Source organism: Xyrauchen texanus, chromosome 35 (genome assembly GCF_025860055.1).
Source record: "Xyrauchen texanus isolate HMW12.3.18 chromosome 35, RBS_HiC_50CHRs, whole genome shotgun sequence".
In the NCBI taxonomy this organism is placed as follows: domain Eukaryota; kingdom Metazoa; phylum Chordata; class Actinopteri; order Cypriniformes; family Catostomidae; genus Xyrauchen; species Xyrauchen texanus.
The window spans coordinates 27,649,935-27,674,605 of NC_068310.1; the positions used below are offsets into that span (position 1 = coordinate 27,649,935).

The 24,671-nt window shown below is 40.3% G+C and overlaps 1 protein-coding gene across 7 annotated transcripts in view; it reads right to left on the reverse strand.

Moving 5' to 3' along the window:
• Window positions 1–24,671, reverse strand: part of LOC127628420 (calmodulin-binding transcription activator 1-like) — a 588,851-nt gene that overhangs the window by 289,394 nt on the left and 274,786 nt on the right. For all 7 annotated transcript variants that reach the window (XM_052105154.1, XM_052105152.1, XM_052105151.1 and 4 more), the window contains one exon: window positions 21,974–22,041. In XM_052105154.1, the coding sequence (XP_051961114.1) occupies window positions 21,974–22,041 (68 nt within the window). The remainder of the gene's footprint in view (window positions 1–21,973; window positions 22,042–24,671) is intronic.

The window sequence follows — 24,671 nt, forward strand, 5'->3', positions numbered from 1 at the left end:
TCGCGGCTGCTCCGTTGGGGTGGACGGTAGTGGCGAGAACTCTACTACGGCATATCCCTCCTCCTTCCCGGATTTCGGCACCAGTATAAAGCATTCAATGGAAAGGAGGAGACATGTCCGTAAACTATCTCTCTCCCGCACAATCCTCCGCAGTCGACCTTCATCCCTCTCGGAGGCTTGAAAAGCCTGATATGGGACCGGGTGTGTATGATCACGACCCGGCCCGGCCCCGCCCTGCCACAGTCTCTTAAAGCTGCACTATGTAAGATTTCTTTGGTTACAATTATCAAAAGTTAATTGAGTGAGTACATAAAAAATCCATGTTCATTACTTTCATCTGGGTTTTCTCATTGTTTTTCTTTTTACAATAATGATTTCTACAATAAGAGATTAATATAATGAGTTGTCGGGTCAGATTTTGCATGAAATCGCAGGCATACTTCATTCCTCCTTGCATGTCTAGTGTCAAATAGGGTCCGGTTGTGGTGCGACTTGCGTGAGTGTTGGAGAAGTGAGAAGCGAGTGCAGCAGCTGTTAACAATTATTTTTCTGAGGTCTTGGCTGATTTCTTTTGATTATTCCATGATGTCAAGCACAGAGGCACTGAGTTTGAAGGTAGGCCTTAAAATACATCCACAGGTACACCTCCAATCAGAAGCTAATTGGCTAATTGTCTAAAGTCTTGACATCATTCTCTAGAATGTTCCAAGCTGCTTAAAGGCACAGTTAACTTAATGTATGTAATCCTCAGATGCACTGGAATTGTGATATAGTCGAATAAAATTAAAAACAATCTGTCTGTAAACAATTGATGGAAAATTACTTGTGTCATGCACAAAAAGGATGTCCAAAAGTACTTGCCAAAACTATAGTTTGCTAAAAATAAATCTGTGGAGAGGTTAAAAAAAAAATCAATCTAAGTTTATGTAAACGTCTAACAACTCCATGTGTGCCCCTTATTATGTTTTCTTATTTCTTTTAACCCAGTCACAGAAATTAGAGATGCACCGATCGACCGGCCAGGGACCGGAATTAGCCGATTTTCCGCATGCTCGGCCCGGATCGGTGACCGGCCGGTCAGCCTCATGTCTGTCCGATTCCAAGCTGGTCTGTTTTGTTGCCAGCGGCGCAGGCAATAACGTCACAGCCGCATGTAAACATGCCACTGGCGTGGAAGATCTTCACTGCGAGTGAAGAATACATAAAGTTCGAAATCTGTAATAATTTTAAGGCCAAAGTAAACCATGGGGGAACCACAACAATAGCTTTCAGATCAACAAACCTAATTAGACATATATAACACCATCACCTAGCTGAAAACGCCCATTTAAAATAATGGTGCTGGATGGCAGAGGCAGGCTAAATACTATACAAATTGTGCCGTTTTGATTTAAAGTGCTGAGTAACGTAATTTTTCCCACCATGTCCGATATTAAAATCAGTGCGACACGCATTGCAAAAGGCGTGGGCATTTTCGGAATGGCTTCGGGATATGAAATTCAATTCTTCCATCCAGCTGTTGTTAAATTTACATGTATATTTTGTTTTTTTTCACCGGAGCACCAGCTGAGTCTTCCTCTCCCATCCCACCAGTGATGCTTGATTTAACATTCCGCGTCTACTACCTTCGCAGATATCAACAGCACAAATGGGCTGTAGGTTGCCAGATTGAGGTCACAAATGATTTGTAATTTGTATGATGTGTCGATTGTGTGAGTAGGATGTGTTTCATTCAAGATCTGGCAACTGGACCAACTTGGAATAACATATAGATGTGATTATTCATATAACGTGGTTTGGGCCATACAAATTACGGGAGTTTTTTTTGGGAGAAATAACAAAACGGGAGACTCCCGGGAAAAACGGGAGTGTTGACAGGTATGAAGTTACAAGCCGTTCCCGAAGCAGTGCTCGGTTTTACAACTGATATTTGGACATCTAACGTAAGTTGAGCGTATTGAACGCTTCAGTTTTTCAGATCTTTGGAATTGTTTTGTTAGACAAGTAATAAAGAAAAAAAGGTCCATTTATAAAAATTTTGGAAAATGACATCTGTTATATAAAGCAACTCATTTGCAGTTAATTGTTATTTCTACCTCTTTCTAGTCACAGAGCACTTTATTTTGAGAGTTGTTTAAGTGAGAGAAGATCCTGTAACTTAGTGCAGTTTGGGGGAAATTGTAATGTTTAATAATTTATTTTATTATGAAAATAAAATTGAGCATTGAAGAAAGGTAGATTTTGTTTGTATATGTGGTCAATAATAGTTCTTAGAAAGAAAATCGGAATCGGTAAAATCGGTCACACTTGCAAAAAATCGGAAATCGAAATCGGCCAAGAAAATTGCAATCGGTGCATCTCTAACAGAAATACCTAGTTGTTGCCACGTTCCATTGTCATTTAATAGTTTGTAAACAGAGTAAACTATTTAAAATTGCATTTAAAAGCCATTATAGGTGCATGGTGGATTCCCATGAATATATGCTAATCTCAAGTTGTTTATGATTCATTGCACAGGAATTTATATGAATTTTTTACTGTATAACCATCTATCTATTTTAACTTTACTTTAAAGCTATTATTATTATTATTATTATTAGCCCACTATTCTCTACTGTAAAAATCTACATACCCTCCTGGCATCCAAGATGTCTGTCTTCCTTCTGCAGAAAACAAATGAAGATTTTTGAATAATATTTCAGCTCTGTTGGTCCTCACTATGCCAAGTGCCAAAATTGTGAAGCTTCAAAATCCACATAAAGGGAGCATAAAAAATAATCCATATGACTTCAGTGGTTAAATCCATATCTTCAAACTCAATATTACAGGTGTGCGAGAGACACAGATACAGTTTTTATGCATTTTTTAAATCATAAATTCTCCTATCTGCGGAGTAGGGGGCAATATACACGAAGAATGTGAATCACCAAAAACTGAATAAGACAAAGAATGGGAAAGTGAAGTGGAGATTGACTGAGCAGGGAGGATAAATTATAATACAAAATGTAATCACCAGAGTTGTCTGGAGTACTTTTATGTTCCCCTTATGTGGATTTTGGAGCTTCAAACTTTTGGCACCCATTCACTTACATTGAATTGACCTACAGAGATGATAAATAATCTAAAACAAATCTTTGTTTGTGTTCAGCAGATGAAATTAAGTCATACATATTTTGGATGACATGAGGGTGAGAAAATTATGAGAGAATTTCCACTTTTTGGGTGAAGTAACCCTTTAAAAATATAATGATGTCCTTCACATTATGTTAAAATACGTGTGCACACATCAGCCTAGAGTATATTGTAAATATTCCTGATAGACTTACATCTGTTTGTAGGCTTTTTTCTTTTAACATTTGTATTTGTATTTATTTAATATACACTGCAAAATGTGTGCTTGATACCTTGTGCCTCCAGACAATGGCTTCGCCCTACACCCCTAGTCACCCATATTACTTTTTTCTTCAGCGGAACACAAATGGAGATGTTAGGCAGTATGTTAGTCTCAGTCTCCATTTACTTTCATTGCAAATTTTTTTCCATAAATTCAAATGAATGCTGTCATTCAGTCTAACATCTCCTTTTGTGGAAAGAAAGTCAAACTGATTTGGAACAATATGAGGAGTAAATGATGACAGAAAGGTAGAGTGAGATTATATGGAGGTGTATATAAAATCAAGAGAAGCAAGAGATTAGCTCCATTAGCGTATACTAATGGATTTGGGATGAGTAAGATTATTTAAAAAAGATACTGTGTATGTGTGTTTTTGTGAATATAATTCAATATTTGGAGAATAGTACAGGGGCTGTTTGGAGTGTGCACCGGTGCAGAAGCACTAATTAAATTAAGTCTTTATTATTATACTGCACTGGCAGCACTTCTCCACATTTCGGCCTGCTTGGCTGACACTTTCTCCTTGAACACCTGCTTTTCTTTCCAGCTTAATTATTTAACCATCCCCTTATTCAGTGGGCCTCTGCTGCAGCCTCCCCTTACAATTCTAGCATTAGGGTTGCAACTAATGATTATTTTGATAATCGACTATTCTAATGATTATTAGAACGATTATTCGTTGTAGTGACTTTCTCAAGGAGGACAGGAACACAGGGGGTCTGGCACAAGGTAAGTCTTTTTAATTGTTTTTATAACGTGCACACACATACACGTAAGCACAGAAACGCTGAGTGGCTGTACGTCCGTCTCCCTCTGCTCTGTGGCTGCTGGCTCTTTATCCGCTCTCCTCGCTCTACTGAAATTAGAGACAGGTGTTAGACATAATTTAGCTCAGGTGTGAGCGCCCTTACCGCTTTTCTCTCCCGGACGGGCGCTTGACCACGCCCCCGCTGCCACATTCGTCTATTCTGCGATTATTGCAAGGATTAATAAGTAACCGACTATTCAGTTTGTGCCTTGACTTTTATTTTTTATGCATTGTTTAATAGGCTAAGACTACACCCTCTCACCTTTTTGTTCGCTTAATTTAGATTTATCTTTAACTCACAAAAAAACAAGCTCTCTCTTCTTTATAGAGCTCGACTCGTCGATTTTCTGATAAGATGTACACCGTGACATATATTATGATTCACTATGCCATCACGTTACAATCAGTCGTGTAGTCTACGGAATATGCAGCCATACGGCATATGCCCACCCATCTTTCTCAGGATTTTGCATATATATGCCCTCCTGAAATAAGCGATGATATGTATGGCCGCCAGAACAACGAGAAGTGTTTTGACCCAGAACTTTTTCAATCTACTAATGCGATGCCGCAGCCCCATTGAGTGAATTGTGTATATATATATATATATATATATATATATATATATATATATATATATATATATATACACACAATATAAATATATATATTTTTTAAAGTGTACAGAGATTCTCTCTAAATGCGCATGGAGATGCGGTCCGACTAAACTGATCCGCTAATCAGAACTTTCAATACAGACGTGATTGGATATTTGCGAAGCCTTTCATAAATTCATAGTATGTCCATATCTTCAGACACTACTACACCACTGGTTATAATCTAGCTGTGGCAAGTGCATGCGAGGGATGAGTGTCTCCGTGCTAGAAGTTTGAAACTCTCCCCTGCTGTTTTTCACACGACTAATATAAATGGCTCTGCCTGCACAGAGAAAGGCCAGATTCAGAGTTTGTGCTAATTTATACAACCGACTTCCATATTATTTTAACTTTAATAAAGGATGCATAAAAGCAGTGGTGGAAAGAGGACTGATTTTCTTTACTTAAGTAAATGTACTGCTACTGAAGAAATACTAAGAAATATTATGACATAAGTAAGAGTAAATAAGTAGTTTGCTGAAAAACGAGTCAAGTAATTACGTTACTTACAAGTTACTTTATGAAAATCATATTATTTATAGTACATTTTTAGAACACAAAAACATTTTTGTTCTTGAAAGAAATGTATGCTCCCTTTCACCAAAATCATTAAGTGCACATTATTATTACAGTTTGAAATAATTGTTTTAAGTGGTATTTATTCCATTATTTATTTAACCATCATCGCAAACATATATTGTGTTACCTATTCTTTACAAAAGCATACTAAAATGCTAGTGTGGTACCCAAGAAAATGTTCTTATTATTAGAACAATTAAAAATGAGGTATTGAGTTCTTACAAGTTGCTTTACACTTGCAAGTCAATTTTGGTTTTAAAAATAGGCAAAAAGAAACACATTTCTCATGAAATTCTATTTTCTCCTAAAGACTATTATTTTAGAGAGATAAAGGCTAGTGCGCATACTGTTTTGAAAAAAAATATCTCTAACCAGGATAGAGAGGGAAGTGGATGGCCAGATACACAACAAAAACAAATAAATCACAGTATCTAGTTTGAGAAACAGACTCCTCACAGCTCCTAAACTAGCAGCTTCCAAATGCCAAAAACCTGCATTTAAACCAACAATGCTGCAAGAGGATTCTTGGACAAACAGTACATTTTAAGAATATAAACATTTATTTAATTAGAAATAACCATTTGTAACATTCTAAATGTCTCTAAATCTTCTCTAAACTACATAATGTGCATTACGACTGAAGCACATTCCTATTTTAGGTTTATTATCATTCATGTATGACCAAGTATTTTGGCTATTAGGTTAACATACTGTGCAAAACTAATATAATGCAATATCATAGAGGAAATTTATCCTCTATGATATTGGAGTAATTATCCAGATATGGAATGAAATTATAAAAGGAACAGTTCACCCAAAAATGAAAATGTGCTGATATTTTACTCACCATCCAAGATCCAAGAGTTTCTTTCTTCATCGAAACAGAATTTAAGATTTCATTTCAGGTCTCCTCCTTTAAACAATGTAAGTGAATGTACTCCATTTTTTTACGGTCCAAAATGCATATTTATGGTGCATCAAAATAATCCACATGACTCCAGTCGACAAATAAAGTTCTTCTGAACCCAAACAATTGATTATTTTTAGAAACAAAACAATACTTATATACTTTTTAACTACAAATGTTTGCTTCCTTACATCTCTGTGACACCCTCACATGAGAGGGATGACGTAAGCTCGTTGGTAAGGTCACGCGTGGAGGAGGAGGCAGGAAGCATTTCCACAGACCAAGTGCCATTCACAAACCAAAACAGTCCAAAAAAATGTCAAACACGATGTCGAAAAATAATCAATCCTTTGGTTTCAGAAAAAAATATCTTTATTTGTCGACTGGAGTCGTGTGGATTATTTTGATGCACCCTTAATATGCATTTTGGACCATCGGTACATTCACTTGCATTGTTTAAAGGAGGCCTGAAATTAAATCCTAAAAATCTTAAATTCTGTTTTGATGAAAAAAGAAACTCAAATACATCTCAGATGGCCTGAGGGTGAGTAAATTATCAACAGATCTTCATTTTTGAGTGAACTATTCCTTTGCGCAAACCGTTTTCAACTCCTTAAATAAACAGCAAAAATGAACAATCCACAGTGTTTAGGGAGAGATATGACTGATTCAAAGACTAAAAGTGGCTGTTCTGTATATGTATTATTGCATTACAGTTGTAATAATAAAGTCTTGATTAACATTATGGTTATTTATTTTTTCTTTTTATCTTCTCTTTTCTCCACAATTTGGAATGGCAAGCAAGCCAAAGGAAAGTGGCATCTTATTGACAGATAAAGTAAACTGAGCCTGATGTTTGAGATGCCACCCATAATCTTTGCAAAGCTCCAGAGTTCATTTCTCGACAGGATGTGGTTTCTCTAAACAAGCCCAAAGCCATGTGACTTTCTCTAGTTTGTCAGTCTCCATCATTATCTATAGTGATGCTCTCTCTCTCTCTCTCTCTCTCTCTCTCTCTTCAACCTGGCTTCCACTATGTGTGATGTATTCTCCCTTATTTAAACCAAATCCATCATAACTCAGCCCATCTACATTTGACTCACTCTGCTTTCTTCTTATCAACATGTTTCCATTTTCACTGCTCTATCCCTCCATCATCTTCACTCTCTGCACCCTTTTAAATGTTCATCCTCTCTCTCTCTCTCTCTCTCTCTCTCTCTCTCTCTCTCTCTCTCTCTCTTTTTTCCCATCTTCCTCTAGGTTGTGTGTGGCTCTTGCCCAGGGGGCTAGTGGGTGGCAAGGTTGCCCTTGGTTAGGCCCCAGGCTTGGCAGTTCTTTTGTGGGACATTGTGTCCTCTCAGGGCATGCAAATGGATGGTGGAAATTGACGTCAGTCGGGATAGACTTTAATCATTCCACCTGGGAAAGGTTAAAGAGGTGTCTGCTAGGCCAAGCTGCCATATCTGTGGCCATCAACTCCTTGCTGCATCATCTCTCCGGTTATTTTATTTCAGCCTGAAACATACTATACGCAAGTGAGTGAACGCAACCGCTTCTAGTCACACCAGCGTGATTTTATGTCTCATTTAGAAATGTGTCAGAATCAAGGTCAGTGTTGTAAACTAAAACAAAAATGAAGACAAAAACTAAATAAAACAAATTAAAAAAACATTTACGTAAAGTGAAAAAAAATACAAATAGCATAATTGGAAAAACTGAAACTAAACAAAAATAAATTTTCATGGCTCTGAAACTAACTAAAATAAAATAATCTTGAAAAAGATTTTTGTTTTTGTTGTAATATGTTTTAAAACCTTCATAACCGCCATTACCATAACGTGAATATGACACTAGATGGCAATAGTAGACAACCTATTGTCCACATTGCATTAGCAATGGAGCGGGAACATCCCCTGTGGTGCTGCCATGACTGGCTAGGGTTTCCGCAGAATCTCCGCTCAGTTCAGTATTTTAATTGCAACCGATGTTAAAAGTACAGGCAGTACAGAGTACCGACTAAATTCTATTTAGATATCTATATCTAAAATACTAAAGTATTTTGCATTAGATTGCTTTTTAAAAAAAATTATATTATGATATTTAATGCTTAATTGCAGCTGTAACTGAGAAACGTAGAGTGTTTACTCTGTTCTCTATTTGATTACTATATTTTATTAATGGCTCTTTAAAAATACTTTAAAAGCTTGAAGCAATGTGTAAAGAAGTCAATGGAAAGGAGGAGGCGAGAACCGGCTTTTCAATATAAATAATATTTTAATAATAAACTTAAACAGAAGAAACAAACACACACATGACGGACATGTTCGTAAATCTCTCTCTCCCGCACAATCCTCCGCAGTCGGCCTTTATCCCTCTCGGAGGCTTGATTAGCCTGATAAGGGACCAGGTGTGTAGAATCACGACCTGGCCCAGCCCTCCGCCCTGCCACACAATGTTTACTTTAGTAATATTTGAAGAATTCATTATTTTAAATCAATTTGTTAATATTTATATTAATATCAGACTTTTTTGTGTGTGTGTTTTCAAAAGCATATTTGTCTTTTTTCTTATTTTTCAGTGGTTGTGGTGCCGTTGTGGTACCATAAACCACAAGTCTGAAGATGTCTGCATCATTCAGTAAATTAATATTTATTATAAATTAGCCTGTATTAGCATGACTATTCATTGTGTTGTCAAAGCATAAGATAAAACAAATAATTTTCTTCTACAGTCAGGTTTCTCTTTCAGATCAACTACTGTAATGGCAAAGCAACAGTTTGAAAAGAATCTTGCTGAGAAAGACTTTGTGTGTCTTTGAGATTGTGTATTTAGAGCTAGCTATCTGAATAATAACACTTATTATTAATATACTTATATATATATATATTATATTAATAACATTTATTAATTTAGCAGATGCTTTTATCCATAGCAACTAACAAATTATTTTTTGGGAAAAAAACAGCAAAAGCAATTCATCCTAAGAAGGCAATTATAAAGTGTTGCAATACAATGTTTCAAATTGCTCTGAGAAGTAGAGAGGAGGGTGAAAGACATAGATTGAGATTTATTTATTTATTTATAAATTATTTTTATTTAATGGCTTGGACATTTGAAGGTAACTGAGTATGTACTGAGGCTTGTTACAACCACAGATACACAAAAATGCATATTAAGTATGTACAACGGGTCTGCACACTTGCATTGCATTAGCCAAGCATTCACATCAGCATACTTGCTTAGAGTATGTACCTGGTATTCTTTTCCTGTCTGTCTCACTCTTGAAAACAGGCACCAGCCCATGGGTGCCACAAAGCATTAGGAATGAGCTCAGTCAGATGCCCTCTCAGACACATTTACCAGACAGCCTGAGCACAGTGGCATTTAATTCATGTTTGATGAGATGACAACACAAAAGGGCACACACACCGTCTCACAAACGCACACACACAAATACACCCACTTGAGAGGACCATTCTGATTTAAGTGTTGCTATGGTGTGTGTGTATTTGTTTATTTGAAAATGTTATGTGTATGGTGTCTGTGCAAATGCAATTTGATGTTAGTGTGACTGGGTTTGTGTGCATGTATGTTGTCTTTGCTTGGGCCCATCCTTTGAGCTGGCAGTGTTGCTGTGCTGTAGGTTTTAATCAAAGCTGTGTCTTTTGGAGTGCTCTGCTGGGAGCTGTACTGGAGTGGATGCTGGGACAAAGGGTGGGGAGGAACAGCAGAGCAGTGAGAAAGAGAGAAACAGTGAGATAAAAGGAGAGAAATAGATAAAGAGGTGAATAGCATGAGGGAGTGGTATACTTCAGTGTCATTGCAGGTCCTCAGAAGAGAGTCCTTGATAGTTCCCCTTCTGTCAATCGCTCGACGCTGTGTCAATTGTAGTGACACAAGGGGCTTCGTTCGGGAGCCTCGGATACCTCTGAATATGAAAAAGACAAATGTCAAATTGGCAAACAGAATTTGCATGTCCCGCCCCTGGAAATACGGGTATAAAAGGCGGGGATCGTGCATCTGTTCAGTCAGATTCTTTCTTCGGAGCCGAGCGGTTGTGTGACCAGCGGGCTGAGACACTCACTACTGTTCCACTCACCTCTAAGAGCATTGCTATTGGATCCTACGGCATATAACCAGCATCTTTCACCCTTCTCTGCACGCCAGTGCAGTCCACACCCCTGGGCGCTTCAACAGCATTTCCTAAAAGAGTATAGTTCCTCTAAAAGAGAAAACACATTGGCGTTGAAAGTCTTTTTAAAGACTCGTCTTTTTCAAGATGCCTTTCCACCTTTGTGTAATTCCTGGATGCAGTAGATATCTCTCCGCTTCTGACGGTCATATATGCTGCCTCACGTGTATAGGGTGCAATCACACTGAGGCAGCATGTTCTCATTGCGAGAGCATGACGATGGCAAAGTTGCGATTGCGGCTTTCCTTCCTTATAGGAAATGCAACTCCAGCCGCCCCCGCATCACGCCTTCTTCCCACAGGATTGAGGCCGACTCGGCTGGTGATGGAGGTGATTTGGGGAGATCGGTGGGCATGATTTCACAGGGGAAATCCCCGTGGACCACCCGCCCCCTTCACGCTCGTTTGCTTCCGCCCGGGTCCGATGCAAGACCGGCTCAACCCACGGGCAGTCTGATGCCTCCCTGGTCTCCGCAAACTGGATGATGATTTTGCCACTGCATCGGAGAGCGTCACAGCGGCGTCTGATGCCGATTACTCGACTGGGCCACCACCTTGGGGTCTGCTCGTCCAGTCTGAGCCTGACGCACAGATGTCCGCTATGCTTGCCCGGTCTGCAGTGAGTGCGGGGCTGGAACCCTCCGGCTACAAAACCTTACAGGTGAAGTGGCACTCTGGATGTAGAAACTTCTCCTCCACGTCCATGTCTGTACAGCATTCACAACCCCGGCCAGCTGGTTCTGATGAGTTCAGAGGATGCCTCACCAGGACCTCCTCCTCAGTCACTAACCCGCCCCCTAACGGGTACACAGAGCAAGGTAAGTGCCTTGAGTTCTTTCTCAGCAAACATGCTTCAGGTCGCAACTTTGCCTCCCAACGCAACACTACCTGCTCCCCACCGCTGCGAAGCCCCACCGGGTATGTAAAAAACGATCATCCCTTTATTGCCCCTCATGCAGATCTTGGACACGTGGCTACGCTTTCCAACCCATCACGCTGGCTGGTCAGGACCATCCGACTTGGCCACGCGTTTCAGTTTGCCAGGCATCTGCCCCGTTTCAGCAGCATCCAGCCAACCTTGGTGCTCGATGAGAAAGCCAGCACCCTGCGTACGGAAATCGATAACCTTTTTCAAAAGGATGCGATAGAGCCTGTCCCTCAAGCCGAGATGGAGAAGGGTTTCTACAGCCCTTACTTCATCGTACCCAAAAAAGGAGGTGGGTTGAGGCCAATCTTGGACCTGCGAGTTCTCAACCGGGCTATGCACAAACGCCCGTTCAAGATGCTCATGCAAAAACACATTCTAACATGCGTCCAGTATCATGATTGGTTCACAGCGGTAGACCTGACGGACGCGTACGTCTCGATTTTGCCCCGACACCAACCCTTTCTACGATTCACGTTTGAGGGCCGAGTGTACCAGTACAAAGTCCTCCCCTTCGGCCTGTCCCTGTCCCCTCACGTCTTCACGAAGGTCGCAGAGGCCGCCCTTACCCCGCTAAGGGAAGTGGGCATCCGCATACTCAACTACCTCCATGACTGGCTGATCTTAGCTCACTCTCGAGAGGCACTATGCACCCACAGGTACCAGGTGCTCAGGCACCTTAGCAGTCTAGGGCTTCAGGTCAATTGGGAAAAGAGCAAGCTCTCCCCGGTTCAGAGCATCTCTTTTCTCAGCAGGGAGTTAGAATCAGTCACAATGGTAGCGTCCCTCACAAACGAGCTTGTGCAGTCAGTGCTGAATTGCCTCTCGTCATTCAAAATAGGCACTGCGTTCCTTCTAAAACAGTTCCAGAGGCTCCTGGGGCATATGGCATCCTCAGCCACGGTCGCGCCGCTAGGGTTGATGCATATGAGACCGCTCCAGCACTGGCTTAAGACTCGAGTCACGAGATGGGCATGGCGCCGCGGCACATATCGTGTGATCTTCACCCCCCTCTGCCGTCAGTTATTCAACCCCTGGACAGATCTCTGTTTCCTGCAGACAGAAGTCCCCCTGCAGCAGGTGTCCAAGCGCATCGTGGTCACCACAGATGCCTCCAAACAGGGTTGGGGCGCTGTGTGTAATGGGCACACAGCCGCCGGTTCCTGGTCGGGCCAGCGGCTACATTGGCACATCAACTGCCTAGAGTAGCTGGCTGTATTACTTGCCTTGTGGAGGTTTCTCCTGCTGATCCGAGGCAAGCATGTCTTGATCCATTCAGCAGCACCGCGGTGGTAGTGAACATAAATCGCCATGTACGATCACTTGGTCAGATGCCGGAAACCTAATAAAAACAACTATGACATCTTAGTGGGGCGTTGGGGAGGGTTATGTGCAGTCTGATGCTCATGCTCCTTTGGTACGCTACAGCTTTCTGCATCAGCATCATCAGATCACGTAACACGGTTCAGTGCAGACACAACGTCGAGTGAGTGACAGAAGGTGAACGTCTAGGTTACTAGAGTAACCCCCATTCCCTGATGGAGGGAATGAGATGCTGTGTCCCCCTTTCCACATCACTGTACCTTATTCTCAGCTTCCCAGTGCAGAACCTGACTGAACAGTTGCACGATCCCCACCTTTTATACCCGTATGTCTGGGGGCAGGACATGCAAATTCTGTTCACCAATTTGGCATTGGCCTTTTTCATATTCAGAGGTATCCGTGGCTCCCGAAAGAAGCCCCTTGTGTCACTACAATCGACACAACGTCTCGTTCCCTCCATCAGGGAACGGGGGTTACACTAGTAACCTAGCCCCTTATATCAACCATTTTCAGTGTAGGAAGCATCAGCCAGATCTACAGCAATACTCACTCTTTCATTCTAAACACTCTATATCTTTCTGTCTTCAGCATCCACAACAAACAATTAAAGAGAATAATTAAATTTAAACACAAATACAGACTAAACAATAAGAGCTGAGCTCCAAAAAATTTACATTAAATGGATAGATCACCCCAAAATATATTTGTTTTGTTTTGTTTTTTGTCATTGTCTCATTACCTTATGCAGTTCCAAAACGATGTCCCCCCTCTTTTCCTTTAATTAGATATAATAATCAAAAGTTTATACAAAAGCTATAGCAAATGCCAGCATGTTATCACATCAGTGTCACTGTCCTGTTCCCACACTGTTAAGATGCTACTTATTTACCATGCATTTGCAAATGACTGAAGGAAAAAAACATCCTGAAACAAACAGGAGCAGTGATACAGATTAAGCGTTTCTTGGTTTTATTAAACAATGTGTAATAGTGTAAAGTGAGAATAGTGTATAATTATAAATATTTCAGCTGCAATTCAAGAAATTATTGATTCAATGATTCATCAAATGATTCGTAATGATTTCTGTCTAGACTGCTACATAAAAGCCCGAATATATAATTCTGCATGTGGATATCTAGTTTATTTGCTATAAAGTGTCTTAAATAAAAATAAATAAATAAAATGTCTTTCAAAGACGCCATCTAACTTTGCAAACTTTGGCAAATCAACTGACATCCTGTCATCACTGGGCATGAACACTGACACCGCGCTCCACAACGGCTTAATTTTGTCTACACTGGACACATCAACATTTTATATTATGTTCAGATAGCCAAGACCATTCAGCTGTGAACTCGAGTAGACTTCAGCAATGGTAAAATTGGAACATAACCTGTATCTTACTTTATTTTCAACAGAAAACTACTGTTGTAAATATCTCATCATTATATAATTATTATTGTAATGTTATTGTTAAAACAATAAATGTGCATAAATGTGGTTAGAAATAAAAGATTATTTTAATTAGTAGACCAGAAGATATTTAAATATGTAGCAAATAAAATGTGTGTCTAAGATATTCAAACTTTTATATTTGTTTAGTAAAATCTGTTTATTTCAGGTGGATGGGATGATAAAGGGACTGCAGTAGCTTTGCAGCACGTCAGCAATACAACAGTGCATCAGTTTACTGTCAGCACAGCGCGATGTGACACTGCAACAGTGTGGACAGCTTCATTGATTATAATGGGATCAATTTGCTTTTGATGCGATGCTGCACTCGCATCAGGTGTTGACTACTTTTCTTCCAAAAAAGTAGTCATTGTATCAACCCGGTAAATTGTAAATGGGATGTTTTAAGACATGGTGCTCATGGGGTGATATTGAGTCATTTCCTAACCATTTCCCCAAATTTTCTTTGTTTACTTAACTGTACTTCTACATAAAAGCCAATACTAAGAAGCTAATATCTTTCATCAGCATTACTGTTTGTGATCACATTTCATTTTTAGAGTGCGCTTTGTTGATTTTGTGTAACATTGTCCTATTTTCATTCAATGACTAATGTGTGTGATGATATTAATAAGAACAGTATTGTTGGATGCCTTCCAGAGACATATGACGTAAACCTGAAGCCAGCAGCACTATGCATGATACTGTCTGAAGGACAGGTGCTTGAATTCGCCTTAACACATTTATGAACTAGATCCTGAAACCAGGATTGTCTATAAATCATCCAGTACTTCCATCTCATCTCAGCATATTAACACATACACTGGAAGGGAACTAGACAACAAAGCTAGCTTCTATTTAATCAGAACAACCATACTGTAACATACTGTAACTTGAAAAAAGCAAGTTGAAGTTCAAACATTCAAACCTGTTTTCTTTTTTCAGTCATTTACTAACCCTCATAGAGTTCCAAAGTTGTAGGACTATCTTTCCTCAGTTGAACACATAAAAGGAGATGGCAATATGTTTGTCTCATTCACCAATTACTTTTATTACATTTTTTCTCTCCATAATATTACTGTGAATTGTGACAGAGGCTGTTAAACAGGAGCAACATGTTCATCTGAAGATAAATGATTAAAGAATCATCATTTTTGGGTCAACTATCCATTTAAGAAGTTGTTGGAGATTCTCCTCCTTTTAAGTACAATATTTTCTGTGGTAAATTGCAAGTACTATTTGAGAACTCATGCTTAGCATGTGTAAGCTTCTGAAGTTCAATTCTAATAGTCTTATTTCTGTAGTCTAAAGAACAAGGCGGCCCTGCTTTCATTAACACTTAATACAGAGCTCTTCTTTTAATAGAAATGGAAAAGGAGGTGTCCGTCAGTGTAAATTAAAGTGTGGTGTGCTGGAGTTGTGAGGTTGTGATATTTTCTGGGCTTTGACAGGTATAGACTGAATTAGTGGTAGTGTTGTTCCAGTGACCGAAGTGGAAGCAATCATGTTGATTTTAACTATTGCAGCACTTCCTGTCAAAAAGGGAATGTCTATTATAGGAAATGTAAGCGCAGCATAGTTCTAGCAGGAAAACTAGCAGCTGTACATCATTGCACCATTAGCTAGGTAACTCCTACCCAATCACATGTAAGCCATTGCTTTATAAGTCTGCTCTATCTATCACATTGCTGTTTCAGTGTGCTAACTTGGCAACCTCCACCACCCCACCACCACTAGTTGAGTCCCGTCCTGTATGGGGTAGGCTCCTCACCCCTGCTTCCTATCTCTGAGTACAATTTCTTCGGACAGGGCTTACGCAAAAGAGAGACATTACATTTTCTGTTTTATATTCATAAAATTAATGTCATCTTGAATTTCACTCAAGTCTGTGAGTCTTCCTGATAGAACTGAACACATCAATCACAGAGCTCAAGTCTTTTCTCTCCTGCATCCTCTTTGATTATTTAAACACATTGCTAAACCTCAGATATCTTTAATTATTATGAAGAATGTATTTTATGACAGCAGCACACAGCATAGAATAATCAGAATTTATTCCCTTGTTTGTACTATGTTTTCATCAAGCAGTGAGTCTTTTCTTTCAGTGGAGAATGCTGCATTTGTTGTGGTTCTCTCTAGAGCTTGATCTCTTTGTAATACATAAAGAATATTCCTTCGGTCTTTTCACCAGCTTTGACCTGCGCCTCCCATATTTATTCTGTATGTGTGTTTGTGTATATGTGTGTGTCCAGAGCCCCAGGCTATGCCTCCATACGTGCATGGCCTACTGCTTAGCTATTAAACTCTCCATGGCCCATTGACCTCTTTCTCCCTTGTCTCTCCAGTCTGGCCCGCCCAGAGGCTGAGTCAGTTTCTGTAACCTGGCACCTAAGAGCTATGCCAGGCTTCCACCGGGAAGAAGGAGGAGCAAATGACATGCTCCTGCAAAATCACTTAAGCATACCGTAACCTCTTTCATAACCCCTGAACCTTGACCTCCACTATACCTGGACCACCGGTATCAGACAGTGTAGCTGTCAGTCATAGCACTGCTGTTACTGGAGAGCTCTATAGCAGAGTTCAGAATGCAAATACTACCATACTATTCATAATATTTCTGCGTGTATATATATATATATATATATATATATATATATATATATATATATATGTTAGTACTAGAAAGAGTTGAATGCTAGTATGATATTCCGAGCATTACATTTCTCTGTTTCTTAGGAAATACTTTTTCTTTCAAAATTGCAATTTTAAGCAAAACATCACATGCAAATAAACAGCACCATTCATCAAACCATTCCATCCTTACAGTATGTCCACTAGTGCTGACAAATTAAAATGTTATGATTAGTCAAAATTAAAACAATTAAATCTATATGTGCCAAGAACTTACAATGTCTTACAATAAACTTAAAAAGAAATCACACAAGAGCTTCTCCCATATACCCTTTATCCAGTGATAATATACTGCACATTACTGAGCACAGAGCCTGTAATGAGTGAGTGCAAAGAGGTAGACTAGACTTATTTTTATGGGCTAATTTTTTGTGTAGGTGATAAAAAAGCAGAGAGGGTGCTCTTCAACTCATCTCTAGCAATTACACAAGGAAATGTCTTATAATTGGCTTTTTCTTTATGTCTAACCATTATCAATGTCCCTTACAGGCAAGGAGGCAGAGGGAAAAATTGTGTGAAAGTTGGAGTACTAAAAGTACATTTGCACATGAATAAGGATTGTTAATAAAAACAGGGAAGGGTGGAGAGGGATAGAGAAGGAAAGGCAGGAAGAGAGAAATGACACAATACCTGCATGTGAATATGCCTATTTCACTTTTACACAGTAAGCAACAAGTAGTACATCAAATAAGTATGATGCTGATTACACAGCATTCATTAAACCATATGCTAACAAAACCTGGAGGATGTATTTCATCTGTGGAGATTCTGAAGTGTGCAACCAATGGACATTTTCCATAAGGCTACAGGAGCTGAGGAGCCATCAGATTCATAAATAAAAAAAAGCTGAGAACTGTAACTGTGTAACTGGTATGAATGCCAACACAGTTAAATTGATCTTGAGGACACACGGCCGGTCCTGAATCGGGCTAATCAGCCAGGAGGGGGATAAAGACTTGCCGGAGGCGCCCGTTCGAGAGGGACGTGCGTGGCCGCGCTGCATGTGGGTCTGTTCATTTATGGCAGATTTTGAATCCCTACACCAGGGAACAGAGTATGTGAGTGGAGTGGAGCAGCAACAATTTCCTCTCTGCACTTAAAGAATTCTTTAATCACTCTGCTCCAGCTCCACTCCGGGTTGTCCATTTCCCACTCCTTGCTGGCTCCGCGCTCCTGAATTAGAGAAACCCTGCTCCCATGGCAAAATTAGCACTACCTCTCCACAGTAAAGTTATTTCAGTATGCTTTTTAAAATGACAACCTTCCATGCATTAGGTGTAATAAATGAAAAATAAATACACAATACTAGAAGAAAAGCTACAATGTGTTTTATTAGAACACTAACATTAGCCCAAGACTAACATAAATATTTTTTATAGCTTACTTTTGAAACATATCGGCAGCATTCTCTGATCTGTTTGATCAATTAAATAAATTGCTAGATTTTGTACATGTCTTTTAGGATTTCACAACAAACATTTGATCGTGGCAATCACCTCTCCACTCGTGTTCTCCTTCACAATCCCGTCATTAATTTTCCCTATATGCCAGTTGATGTAAGAATAAAGAGACTAGACACAAGCATGTAGTTAAGTCAAGCTTAACTCAATAAAAGGGAGCGTGAAAACAGAAAGCAAACGTAACCTTCACTCTGGATGTCGAACATTACCAAATGCTGCTAGATTTTAAATAGTATTTTTTTTTTATCACATTCTTTCTGGTTATGTCAGAAATTCCATCTTTTCTTCATGCCAATAGTGTTTAACACTGCTTAACACGTGATTAATTATTGTATTAAGGTCCATTAACAGGTGTTTTGCCCATAATGGAGCATTAGTGGTTCACTCTTGGAGCGAGAGAAAACAATGACGCTCCGATTTTTTTAAAAACCCACGCCTCGCTCCAGGTAAAATCATGCCGCTCCACTCCTTGCTCTGCTCCCACTCACAGACTCTCCCAGGAAGATAACTACAGGAATTTTTTTTAGCTCTGGCGTGCAAACCTTCTCTTCAAGTTCCGTGCGTCTGCATGTTCCAGATGATGAATCTTGCACAGACATAAGGGCTGTATATCTGCGTGTTTTAGATTGCAAGAACCATCTCTGTGCTTCGAGGAGATCAGCCTTGTGTTGATGATACAGAAGAGCTCTAAAGGGTTAGGGTGCTGTCAAATCCTTCAGATAATACAGATGTCCAACTCCCTCTAATTTACATAATTTAAATTTACTGAATGGTCCATTTGGATCATTCTTTCATTGTTAAGTTGAAACTCCTTAGCTGGTGCCCTGAGGATGGAGGGAGGGGCTGTCTGATTTTAATAATCACACACACATACTCCTTAAGTGAAGTGTGATCAAAAATCACCACATACTTTGGTGACTTGTGTGAGGCCCAGTTCATTTCAATTGGTGCCAAAGTGATTCTCACTACATTGTTTTGTGGTAGAGAGTCAAAAACATTTGGGTCAATGGACAATGCCAACATGGCAGATAAAGTGTGTCTGGGTGACGGTGTATTAACACTACAAACCTGCATACCTAAAAAACATACTTCATCAATGGTCAAGAAGACAGTTCTTCATCAAAAGTACAGGAATGCAGATGCGGTTAGGATTTAATAGAGTGCACACAAGGGTGGAGGGCACATGATCCCTATGCACCTTAACGTTTTCTCAGTGGCGATGATGACTGGCACTTTCTGTGCATAAGCATCTCTCTAAGCATGAGATTGAGCAGTTTCCAGAATCTGGCACTGAGCGCAAGGAACTCAGAGCTGTCTAATAGTATAGTTATGTAATAGTATATGCACTGCTCTCTCTCTCTAATTGGGAGAGAAAAGAGACTTGCTTGGAAGAAGCTTGAGACAGAGAAAGCACTGTTCTGTTTCGACAAGCTGGCTGGAACAGGAGATTGGAGGGCTTAACCTGAGGAAAGAAAAACTGACTGAAATAAAACAACATGATCACATAGGAAGTCGGCATGCTGTTTTCGAAAGTTCCTGTACCCTAGGATCATCAACAGTATGCTGACTCACTGACATGCCCTATCTACCATCAGGCATATTTGTAACGGCTCAACAACAATTAATTTCCCTTGTGGCACAACTGGTAGTGCGTTGCATCAGTTGCGTGGAAGACCACAGTTCAATCCCCATTCAAACGAGGAAGTAATTACATTTGAATAAACAATCACAAGCATGATAAGGAGGTTGCATTTTGATCCCTAACATTGTATTTTGTCTCTACTAATGGTTAGGGATAAATTGGGTTTTGGTTGGGGGGGTAGATTAAATAAAATAAGCATTGCTCTTCACTGTTTTACACCCTGTTCAGCTGAAAACAATTCTTTTCACAACTGGCTTCAGGTGACCTCTCCTCGATATAAATGGATGCCACACTTGTTTATATGCTCTGAAACACTTAACGCTGGGGGCAGTGTTTTCAAATTCGGTCAACATATACCAATTTCGGCTAATGAAAAATCGTCAGACACTTGCAGATTTTTATGTGAGATTAGGCTGGAAGAAATACACAGACTTAAAACCTGACACAGAAAAACACTGATACATAATATGCCCACACTATAAGCTTCTTAAAAAATTACACCATAAGAGCTTCACCACAATACATTGGAGGACAATTTAGATGTAGTTTTTCAAATACATCTCTCTCACCTTCAAGTAACCTTCCTTCTATTTTCTTTCTCCAATGAATGGTTGCCTGTGCTATCTGTGCAGAGTGAGCTTTACTCTGAGTGACACAACAACTTGTTTTTTCAGCTCTTACACTGTGCCCTTACAGGTTTGATACATATCCAGCACTAGTAAATTAACTGATGCGTGAAGTGACATAATCAAAGACAATGAGAGCACAGAGCACACTAAGAATGGATTAATCCCACAGAAGGAGATGTTTGTACTCTTTTAGTACCTCATTCACTAAAGGTAAATCAAGTAATGGTGCAAACAGGTAAAAAATGTAGAGCTGACCAAAATTAGCACAGCACAATTCACAGTTTGAATGTAGGTTCAGAGTGCTTGGTTGAGAAAAATGCAGCAGACTGCCATGATTCGGAATACTTTAATGGGACTGTACAGCATTGCTCCACCACTGCAATCCAGGCACCTAAATAGTCTCTTCAAAACACAGGAAGTGTATCATTTGATCATCATTTCACAAATTATTGCTGCCATGATCAATAAAAATGTACACAAGGAAATTTCTCTTTAATAAAATTATGTTTACTGTTTTGAATCAATAAGATTTCACTGTGGGTAGATCAGCCACCTGGCAGGCCACCATAGCAACCTCTGACCCTGTCTTCCCCTAAGCCATCTGTATCAGAATAATCTCAACAGCCTTGAGGCTAGATTAGTGTCACTCCATTACATCTCAAATCCACCACCGCTGGCCTGTCTTACAGCCAATCAACTGAACAGATATTCTACTTAAAAATATTAAATCCTACGCTTGTGGAGTAAGGGTACAAGTAGATTCTTGCTTCAAAACCTGGGGTGAGCTAGCAGCTAGAAACCACAATAAAAGATGGGTTCAAATGCAGTGCACACACAAACACATACATACACACACCTGTTCACAGACATGACATGCTCACATTTCCCTCTTCAATGTCAGTCAACACCTCAACCTTCCATCTCTTTCTGAGCAGCTAGACAGTTCTCAGCTCACACCTTCATTTATTAGAGGACGTTAAATTTGCTGTTAGATATGAACACATTACCATCAAACTCACTGAGGAGATGAGAGCAGAGAATTGAGCAGAGAGTTCTGCTAATAGGCTATTTAGAGTTATTAGTCCACATTAATAAGCCATTACCTGCCAGGCTATGTCCTAAAAGAAGTAAACCTTCTGAAACTGCCATCAATGTCCACCGATATCAAACACCCTAGTTTTAAGGTGGCAGGGATTCTTAAGTGAGTCATTAGGGGAATCTCCCGCTAATGGCTTAATTTGGGCATCATGATGATAAAACCTAGAGTTCTGGGTAAAATAGATTTCTAATAGCAAGGGATAGATAAACTCTCTTACCTTGTTTTAGGGGATGTTGTCAACCATTCTTCATGCTTTTCAAATGTTATCAAGTATGCTGCAATTTCCTGCCAGACAGAGGAGACACAAATAAAAAGCCAGTGTTACTGTTACGTAATATAAAAAAAAAAAATTCTTAACACATGCATACATAAACTACAACTTGTGGATTGTAAAGTGCCATTACAAAAATAAACATTCATTATGACAAAATAAGCCTTATAAATGTGTGCAAATTGTAGAAATACAAGTTAAGCTCAATCAACAGCATTTGTGGCATAATGTTGATTACCAAAATAATAATAATAATATAATTTCAACTTGTCCCTCCTTTTCTTAAAAAACAAAAGGAATCAATCAAGGTTAGAATGAGGCACTTAAAATGAAAGTACATTGGGGAAATGTGTAATGTGAAATGTGAAATTTATAATTTTATTAAAGCACATACATTTTTCCGTTTTCATGTATTATTTGAGCTGTGAAGTTCTTTAAATCTTTGTTTTTTTGGGGGGCATTTTGGAGTTTTAGGGTTTACAGTGTAACATCATTACAGCAAGAAAGTTATAAAATTGGATACAAATTTACATTGAAAAGGTTAGTATCTGATTTAATCCAACTAAGATCTTGTTGACACATATGATGTCAAAGTCCTGTGGATATACTTTTAAAACAGTAAGCATTTTGATGTTTAAAGATTGGCCAATTTCACTTAAGTTTTAAATGCCTCACTGTAACACAGATTCCCCTTCTGTCACTCACTTGACTTTGTGTTGATGTAGTGGGAGCCCTGGGAGCCCCAGACATCTCTGATATTTGAGAAAAGGCCAATGAAAATTGGCGAGTGCAATACCAATGCCACTCCCCCGGACATACTGGCATATAAGGAGCTGGAATGCAACCACTCATTCAGACTTCTTCTTCAGAGCCGAGCGGTTGTATTCACTGAACTGAATTACTCTGCCGATCCATTCATCTCTGAGTCCAGTGAAGCTGTTGGATTTACTGCACATTACATCGGCTTCTCCCCTCTTGGTCGAGTGCAGAGAATGACCCTGGGTGCTTCAGTAGTCAAAAGAGTATATTCTTCCTCTAAAAGAGTGGCACTCAAGGAGAGCGTCTTTTTAAAGATGCCTTTTCCGTTTGTGTATATTTCCTGGTTGCGATCGTTACTTCTAACTGAACCAATTCAGTTCGCAGGTGGCCGCCCAGGTTAAGCGGCATCCGTTTCACTGCAGTGAAAGGCGAGAACGTTGCTGCCTTATGCTCGGAGATAGCCACCCTCCTATGGAAGGACGCGATAGAGCTGGTTTTTATAGCCCCTTCTTCATCATACCCAAAAAAGCCGGCGGGTTGCGGCCAATCTTGGACGTGCGAGTTCTAAACCGGCTTTGCACAGACTCCGTTCATGATGCTGATGCAAAAAACTAATTTTAGCGAGTGTCCGGCATCAAGATCTCGGGTTTTACCTCGACACAGACCCTTCCTGCGGTTTACTTTCAAAGGCTGGGCATACCAGTACAAGGTCCTCGCCTTCGGTCTGTCCCTGTCACCTCTTGTGCAAGGTCACAGAGGCAGCAGCCCTTGCCCTTGCCCTGTTAAGGGATGTGGGCATCCGCATTCTCAACTATCTCGGCAATCAGCTGATCCTAGCTCACTCGCTTGATTTGTTACACAGGAACCTGGTGCTCAGGCACCTCAGCCGGCTGAGGCTTTGGGTCAACTGGGAGAAGAGCAAGCTCTCCCAGGTTCAGAGCATTTATTTTCTCTGTATGTTAGACTCGGTTGCAATTAGGGCGCACCTCACGAACGAGGTCAGGTCCCGCTAGGCCAGGTCTCCAGGCACGTCGTGGTTATGACGGACGGCTCCAAGCATGGCTGAGACAGGCACATAGCCGCCGGTCCTTGGACTGATCCGCGACTGCCTTGACACATCAACTGCCTTGAGTTACTGGCAGTATTCCTTTCCCTGCGGAGGCTTTTGCTGTTGATCACTCAGGCCAGGGCTCCTGTATGACCTGAAGTGGCGTCTGTTCACTAAACGGTGTTGTTGCCGATGTGAATACCCCCAGAAATGTGCAGTTGGATCAGTGCTTTACTTTCTGCAGGAGAGGCTGGAAGGGCGGCTGTCCCACTCCACACTGAAAGTGAATGTTGCTGCTATATAGGCACATCACAATGCAGTAGGCGGTAAGTATTTAGGGAAGCACGACTTGATCATCAGATACCTGAGAGGCCCTGAGAGGCACCTTCTCCCAGTCGTTTCCACAAAAGTGTGGACCCTGGATGTCATTCCTCCTTAGCCCTGTGGCTGATGAGTTTTCGGAGAAACTCGCCATCAGCCCAGTACATGTGTCAATAATGGGGCTTTTCCACTGCATGTTACAACTCAACTCAACTCGCTTTTGGGGGGTTTTCCACTGTGGATAGTACCTGATACTTTTTTTAGTACCACCTCGGTCAAGATTCCAAGTGAGCCGAGCACGTTACGCAGTTCAGTAGTTGTGGCGTTTTCCATAGGAAACCCCTAGTGTTACTACATCGACACAACGGTGGGTGAGTGAAAGAAAGGGAATGTCATGGTTCCTAACATAACCTCTGTTCCCTGATGGAGGGAACGAAACTTGTTCCTCCTGCCACAACACTGAACTACCCGCTGAAATGGCAAGGACATTGTCTCGGCTCCTCAGTGCGAAACCTG